Source organism: Panulirus ornatus, chromosome 21, assembly GCF_036320965.1.
Source record: "Panulirus ornatus isolate Po-2019 chromosome 21, ASM3632096v1, whole genome shotgun sequence".
Lineage (NCBI taxonomy): Eukaryota > Metazoa > Arthropoda > Malacostraca > Decapoda > Palinuridae > Panulirus > Panulirus ornatus.
The window spans coordinates 4,401,382-4,409,704 of record NC_092244.1 but is presented as its reverse complement, the minus strand read 5'-3'; the positions used below and the strand labels follow the sequence as shown (position 1 = coordinate 4,409,704).

The window sequence follows — 8,323 nt, the reverse complement described above, 5'->3', positions numbered from 1 at the left end:
GTGGCAGTGCTCAGGGTGGCAGTCCTTAGGGTGGCAGTGCTCAGGGTGGCAGTGCTCAGGGTGGCAGTGCCCAGGGTGGCAGTCCTTAGGGTGGCAGTGCTCAGGGTGGCAGTGCTCAGGGTGGCAGTCCTTAGGGTGGCAGTGCTCAGGGTGGCAGTGCTCAGGGTGGCAGTGCTCAGGGTGGCAGTCCTTAGGGTGGCAGTGCTCAGGGTGGCAGTGCTCAGGGTGGCAGTCCTTAGGGTGGCAGTGCTCAGGGTGGCAGTGCTCAGGGTGGCAGTGCTCAGGGTGGCAGTGCTCAGGGTACGATCTTCGGGCGACCACGGTGTCCCTTGCGTCTCCTGATGGTGCGACGGTACTCCTGACGGCGTCGATCAAACTCCCGGTGACACACCTGGATGTGAGGGGCGTGTGGGTCATCATGAGGTACACACACACACACACACACACACACACACACACACACACACACACACACACTTGCTACAAAAGATATTGGAAAGGACTGTTGAAATGTTGCCATTTCTCACCACAATAACAAAATGATATATCAAAGGCTGCCAAAGGAGCATTATGACTCATGCAATATTTCTCACACCCCTGTCAATTTCTCTCTCTCTCTCTCTCTCTCTCTCTCTCTCTCTCTCTCTCTCTCTCTCTCTCTCTCTCTCTCTCTCTCTCTCTCTCTCTCTCTCTCTCTCTCTCTCTCTCTCTCTCTCTCTCTCTCTGGTAGGTAATGGGTGGTAGGCAGCCACCGACCAGGGAGGTATGTTACCAGTGCTACCCGCCTGGGTACCAGGAGGTGTTAAGTGACGGCTGCGCGGTGACCTAGCACTTCAGTGGCTGTCAGGTTTCTCTCCTGTTAGCCCAGGTTGCTGACATTTCTTCCTGCCTCACTCACACGGGTGACTTACCCATACCTGTACTTACCTCGACACATCTGGACTCACAGAAACACACCTGTGTACACCTGCATGCAGCCCTATACATCCGTGCTCACCTGTAGAAATTCCAAGTCACAGGAGGTGTTGATTGCGTGCAGGATCTGCTTATAACTCCAGTTACTAAGGTCTTCCGGCCGCCCACTACCACCCACTGTCTCCTCCGTCCGCCCACTGCCGCCCACCGTCTCCTCCGGCCGCCCACAGCCGCCCTCCGAGATGCCCACACGAGCGGTTCTGAGTGAGGCAGGTGGGTTAGAGTGTGTGTTCCAGTAATGGGAGTTTCGTCTCGATCAACCATTAACCTTTGTCTGATACTCCCCTCACCTGCCCGAGCATTCACTCGCTACATCGAGCATGTTATCCACAGAGAAAAACAACTGGGATGGGTGAAAGTCTAAACTAGTTTCTTCGTAAATTCACACGTCTTATTTCAGACGCAGAATGTGTATTTACCATTACGAACGACTGTGACGTAAAAGTAGTACAAATGATAATGATAAAAGATTATGAATATGACGATAATGACCTAATCTTCAGCTGATGAGACCCGGATATATTGTGTAAGCTGATGACCTCACGTTAACTCAAGATAAAGACAGGGGAACACAGTGTTGTCATGTTTCCATTATAATGATTCATGATACTCCAAGCCTTATGTGAGCTATCATTTTCCCCCCCTTTTCGAAGCAGGAAAAAATTCCCGGTAGCCAGAGGTAGAGTAGCGTGTATATCAGGGATCTTATCATGCGCCCCCTGAGGGTACACCGTGTGGCCCCGAGGGTGGTACACCGTGCGGCCTCTGGAGGTACATTGTTTCCCCTCCCCCCCTGGCGGTCCCTACGCCATGGGTTCGACAACCCTCTTGATGATGGTATGTTATGTACTGGCAGTCGTGCTGAGGAGGGACCGAGATCCAGGCTAGGATGATGAGGGTTGATTGGCTAGGATGGTGATGAGGGTTGCTTTGTTGGGATGATGGTGAGGGATACGTAGCTTAGATGACGATGAAGGATGATTTGGTAGGATGATTATGAAGGGGAGAATTTCCTAGGGTGATGATGAGGTACACTCGGCTAGGATGATGATTATGAGGCCAGATGGATAGGATGATGAAATAAAGGAAAACACAGGTCAGCAGGTTGAGGTGTACCCTACCTGCTCAGGTCAGCAGGTTGAGGTGTACCCTACCTGGTTGGCTCAGCAGGTTGAGGTAAGGAAGTTTTCTCGGCTGCTTTTAAGGAAGTGTTGGCCAACTTGACGGCCAACTTCCAGTCCTTCCTCTCTTGTTGTTGCTGCTGCTTCTGCTGTTTCCTCTGCTGTTTCATCTGCTGCTTCTCCTGCTTCCTCTGCTGCTTGTCCCTCTGCTGGCGCTGCTCGATCCATGTTATCTCCTCCTCCTGGAGAGGGGTCACCACATAAAGTTTATTTCACCGTATAACAACTTATTGGCAGAAGACGCTCGGGGTCTTTGATCGCGTCTCCGACCGCTGGAAGACTAATGTGTATGTAACGTTTTGCTGAGAGAGAGAGAGAGAGAGAGAGAGAGAGAGAGAGAGAGAGAGAGAGAGAGAGAGAGAGAGAGAGAGAATTTTGTGCTTCTCATACAATCCCTGAGGTTATGCTGTATTATACTGATGCGGTTCAGTACAGCTGTTGTATTGTGTTGACGTCATGTAGTTATGTTTTTCTTTGCAAGCAGCTGATATGTCGATGGGCGAAAAGAAAAAAAATGTCCTACTCGTGTCCCGCTTGGATGAAAGGTTGAGTAAAGAGTTTGTGAAATGTGAACGTGTAAGAAGTTAATTGGAATGGCTCGGGTGTGTATCTGTAGACCTAAGGGAGCAACGGGCCAGAGGGAAAGAGACACGTCCCCCAGGGCTTCACCACCTGCTGATGTAAACTGTAAATCAGCTGGCCCACTCTGGTCAGTTTGCAGTGAGGGTAAGTTTATAACGTTTTCCCCAAGACGTCTGAATTGTCTGGCAATAACTGCTGCATGCCACACTCTGTACCTAACGATACATACATTATACAGTACTCATTAATAGTCTACATTAGTAATGTATTATTGTGCTGTACTAACAATACGTACATTATACAATACTCATTAACAGTCTACCTTAATGATGTATTATCGTTGATACAGTTAATGTATCAAATTGATGTATTCGTGTGAATGTTGTATGTCTGTTCTCTCCTGAGGGACCTCAACACGTATATCATTTGTATTTTTCTGGCCTACGCGGGTCAATTAAGGTCAGGCTGTGTCATGTAAAACAAGTTGTCGTTATCTCAAATCCTAAATGATGTATTTAGGTGTCTTAAGCCTTCCAGTGTTGTCATGTGTGCAGCACCGACCTTCAGCAGAGGAGTCAGGTGGTGTTTGGCGCAGGTGTTGCCCCGGGCGGGTTCCTCACACGTCCTGCACCACATGTCATCCAGCACGTCCCGCGACGGCGGCGCTGACGGTGCAGAAGGCGGCAGGGGTGTGGCGCACACGTTAGAGGCAGAAGGGAGGCCCTTGTTCGACGGAAGTGGGTGAGGCTGGGTGGAGGAACTGGGGGAGAGTGGAAGCTGGGGAGATGTGAAGGTATCAGGAAGGTCTTCTAAGGTTGGGTAGAGACGACCTGGAGGAGTTAGTTGGTTCGATTGCTCCTGATGGAGGGGAGAAGGGGGCAGGTGGGGCCTGCTTCGACTTGGGGGGAGTTGAGGGCCGCTGGGGGCTAGGATTAGGTGGGGGTTGCTGGGGTGTGGAAGCAGGTGAGGAGTGTAGGGGATAGGAGGCCGATAGAGACTGATGAGTAGTGGAAGAAGGAGGGGGCTGCTGTGGGTCGGAGGCAGGTGAGGGCTGCTGGGGGTTAGGGGTATGTGGGCTTTGTCGGGGGTTAGGGATAGGTGGGGTCTGCCGGGGGCTAGGAGTAGGTGGGACCTGCTGGGGGTTAGGGGTAGGTGGGGCCTGCCGGGGGCTAGGAGTAGGTGGGACCTGCTGGGGGTTTGGGGTAGGTGGGGCCTGCCGGGGGCTAGGAGTAGGTGGGACCTGCTCGGGGTTGGGGGTAGGTGGGGCCTGCCGGGGGCTAGGAGTAGGTGGCTCCTGCTGGGGGTTAGGGGTAGGCGGGGTCTGCCGGGGGCTAGGAGTAGGTGGGGCCTGCTGGGGATCGGAGGGAGGTGGGGGCTGAGTAGGGACTGGGGGAGGAGGTTGTCCGGGTCGCCGGAGTCGTACAAATGCTTTACGACGACTGAGGACGCGATGCGACGGTGACGGCACTGGAGGAGGTACTTGTGTGGGAAGTACTTGCGGAGGAGGCGTTGGGAGAGGTTGGCCTTCCGCTGTGTGAGGCTCTTGGCTCAGCTCTTCCCACCTCCTCATCGCTTGCAGGGCCTCTAAACGCGCCAGATCCCTCAGGTGGGCCAAGATGTACCTGATGGAGAGGTGTTTACAATCAGTCAGGCCTTTACCACGAACCTGTCCTCGGCGCTACCCTCACGGAGGGGGACAAGGTCCTCTCTCGACACGGCTTTCGACCGTACGTAATGGTGTGTACTTCTGAGTAATGGGTAGTGCAGGGACTACAGAGGGATAAGCCCCGTGTGGACTGGGATGTGTATGGTAGGGTCCTGATTGAGTGAGTGGTCTTCGGGTATGGAAGGGACCTGCTTGACTGGTAATGGAGTAACAAAGAAGATTTTTTTGAAGTGTAAGTCATGGTCATGAATGTAGATAGTTAGGTTTGTAGATGTAGATGTCTTACACATGGGAGGAGGTATTAGATTAAATAGGAAATGACTTCAAAGATTATGTATATTTTCATTTTGTGTGTTGGTATGTGGGTGGGCGGCGTGTATATATATCGTCGAATACATTGGTAAGTATTGTAGCCACGACAGCAGTCCTATTGTGGGGAAGATAATGTTACTCTGTGAATGTGGAGTTACAAGATAATGTTGCCCATGAATGTCGGGTTGGAAGATACTGTTACCCATGAACTTGGCACTGGAAGTTCATGTTACCCATGAATATGGAGTTGGACGATTGTGTCATCCATGTACCCATGAGTATAATGGAGTAGCATGAGTACACACAGGATCTACCATATCGTCTGCCAGACGTAACTAATGCCACACTCAGGTCTTCCCCAGTGGTCACGGGTTTGATTATAATAATGATACTCTTGCCCGCCACTGTGAAGTCAGAAGCATGATAGATAAGTGCGTTATCCACTGGAGGTGAGGTACCCATATGGGTCGTTAAGTCCCTCGAGCACGACGGTACGAACTTTTGAACACGACGGCAGCGACCCTTGGGGAATGATAGTTTCAGGATCAGGTCAAAGGTCACTCCATCCTACCCAAGGGTCGTACCACGGTACTCAAGGGTCGTACCGTCGTGCTTGGCAGTCGCTGGAGCTAGTGTACGACCAGTGCGTAACCAGTGTACGACCAACCTGTTGGTCTGGAGTCTGTCCGTGTTGAAGTCGTCCCGGCACAGTGGACACCGGACGACCCTACCCTTGGGGATCACGGGTTCGTGACCCTCGCCCTGACCTAGCCGCTCCTCCCGCTGCTCTGGGGAGGCGAAGCTCACCAGGTCGGCGACACAGGAGGCACAGACGCTGTGCAGGCAAGGCAACATCATCGGAGTGCGGCTGTCGTGGTCGTACACCTCCGTGCACACGGGACACTCTAGATCTTCCTGGGGAGAAAACACGAGGAAGAATATACGAACCTGTCACACACACACACACACACACTCACACACACACTCTCTCTCTCTCTCTCTCTCTCTCTCTCTCTCTCTCTCTCTCTCTCTCTCTCTCTCTCTCTCTCTCTCTCTCTCTCTCTCTCTCTCCTTACCTCATCATCCATGGCTGTTGCGCTCCTAAAGCTCTCCCTGTTTATTACTTTTCACTTCTTGATTTACGTCAGGAGAAAGTTTCTGGCGTCTCAGATTTCCACTAACTTTACTCACAAATACTTCAGTCCAGTGTCTCCTCCACTGACTTACAAACTCACAAACACGAGCCAACTCGAACTTCTCTTTTTCAGCAGGTGTGTTTTTCAGAGCAGCTCAGAAAAGCCGAGGTAAAGAAATTTGTCTCAAAAAACCTTTTTCAGTGACCTTGGAACCTTTGATAATACTCAGTGGTCCTGGAAAAAAATTACATTGATTAAGGCATCCGATGCTGACTCGCTAAGGTTTTCTTTGGAAAATCTAATCTCACATTTTTTTTTTAAATCTGACCGAAAAAACAAATAAAAAGATATGACTACTAAAGATATATTTTTCTTTAAATTGACCATTACAAAATGGTCTTCACTATTTCAGGGTCTCACAATGTCTGAAAATTATGAGTGGTCATAACATTGGTTGTCGTGAGGAAGGAGGTCCTTATGAGTCATGAGTCCTCACATCCTGAGCAGGGAGGGCTGGTATGGGGCTCAAAAATCCTCTTCCACGAAGTTGTACCTGAGCTTTAGAACGCTTCCCACAGGGGCTTTTAAGATCAGCTTAGGTTACGTCATACAGGAGTCTTAAACCTCAGCTTAGAATATTTCCCACAGAAGCTTTGTACCTCAGCTTAGATCATCACAGAGCAGCCATAAACCTCAGCTTATCTTATTTCAACTTAGATCACGTCACAGAGCAGCTCGAAGCCTCAGCTTATCTTATTTCAACTTAGATCACGTCACAGAGCTGCCTTTGACTTCAGCATGAAAAAAGAAAAGCTTCTCACAGGAGGTAAGCTTAACCGCGAGAACCAGGAATTGGGTGACCCCAATGTAAGACGCAACGGTCGCCCACCACAGCAAACATCAAACTACCGCACCCTCATTTTCTTATCTTTCAGCCCCCCTCACTCACTCCCCCTACCCCAAACAGTTATCTTATCTTGACCGGGCGACTCTTCCAGACCCTCCCGCACCACCCCCCCCTCCCCCCCTCTCCTAGATAAAACTCGTCACATGTGAGATAACACAGTTTAATTCTAGTGCAGTGTGTCGTGTGGGAACGTGGAGACACGGTACATGATTGTTATACATACATTATATATATATATATATATATATATATATATATATATATATATATATATATATATATGCATTGAACTTCTGCAGTGAACTTCTTGAGAAGTATTCAATATCATTGTTAATGAAGATGATAATGATATTAATAATTATGATCTCGGCTCAGATAATTACACTATTCGTAAGGTAAACAGTGACCACAATATCTTCATCAACGTGGCAGATGCGATATTTTCAAGACAGCAAGGAAAGAGACCCAGAAACAGGCAGGGAAATTAATGACCCAATGACTCATTATCTGTCATCATTAGTGCTCCCGGTCTACCCTCCTTCTCTCCCCATCCACCCTCCCACTTCCTGACCTGACCTGACCTGACGTTCCATCCTGAGGTCAAGGGTAATTTGGTCTTGTTATTTCCAGTTCAGGGTGTACACATTGTGCTTATTTTTCCCAGGGTTTTCCAACACATGCTAAGACACGCCTGAAGGTTCCTTAATTACATTTGCCTTACTATTAAATGACTTATCTTGGGTGAGGGTTAGGTCAGGCCAGATAACGTGTAGTCGGTTTATATTTTTTTCCTAGTAAGGTAAAGGCGGCAGCCGACGGGGTCTAGGATCCTTGGGCCGACCCACATACATCCCACATAGGGACTCAAAGAGACCCACCCATTTTAGAACGTAGAGAATATGAATTTTTGTGAGAGGGTTACTTACGCACTTAGCCAGACACGCACTCACACTCTGGCCCTCGCATTAAGGAGTGCGTGCAGCCGAGCTGGTTGAGTGCGGGGCGAAATAACACTCATGTGAATACGGGTAAGCACCTAGGACGAGACTGTGCTACTTAAGGAGAGAGAGAGAGAGAGAGAGAGAGAGAGAGAGAGAGAGAGAGAGAGAGAGAGAGAGAGAGAGAGAGAGAGAGAGAGAGATTATATAGCCAGGGTTGATTCTACTTACTTGCCTTCAAATTGATCTTGTTTTCATATAGTGAAGTTCTTGAGGTCTGTAGACGTCAAGGATGTGAAGAAACACACGTTTTCATATAGTGAAGTTCTTGAGGTCTGTAGACGTCAAGGGTGTGAAGAAACACACACACACACACACACACACACACACACACACACACACACACACACACACACACACACACACACACACAGAGTCATGCATTCTCAATTGGTAATTACACGGAATTTCTTGCATAACTAATTAGCTTGGTCATCACCATGATAATCACCTTCGTCATTACGGCCGCCCTAACAACGTCAGCAACGCTGCCATCATGACGGGCTGCTTTGGCCCTGAGGCTCCTTCTGGCTCTTGAGATGCTGCTGTGGCTGGCCCTCGGGGGC

General features: G+C 49.5%; 1 protein-coding gene across 1 annotated transcript; it reads right to left on the bottom strand.

Annotated features, from left to right (window-relative positions):
• Window positions 1-252: 252 nt before the first annotated feature.
• LOC139756280 (uncharacterized) lies at window positions 253-6,766 on the bottom strand. The gene is made up of 7 exons (XM_071675513.1): window positions 6,674-6,766; window positions 5,793-6,086; window positions 5,384-5,631; window positions 3,300-4,360; window positions 2,130-2,338; window positions 998-1,175; window positions 253-391 (listed from the first exon to the last, which is right to left on the bottom strand). The coding sequence occupies exons 2-4, from the start codon at window positions 5,802-5,804 to the stop codon at window positions 3,535-3,537; spliced, it is 1,086 nt and encodes a 361-aa protein (XP_071531614.1). The 5' UTR covers window positions 5,805-6,086; window positions 6,674-6,766; the 3' UTR covers window positions 253-391; window positions 998-1,175; window positions 2,130-2,338; window positions 3,300-3,534.
• Window positions 6,767-8,323: the final 1,557 nt, after the last annotated feature.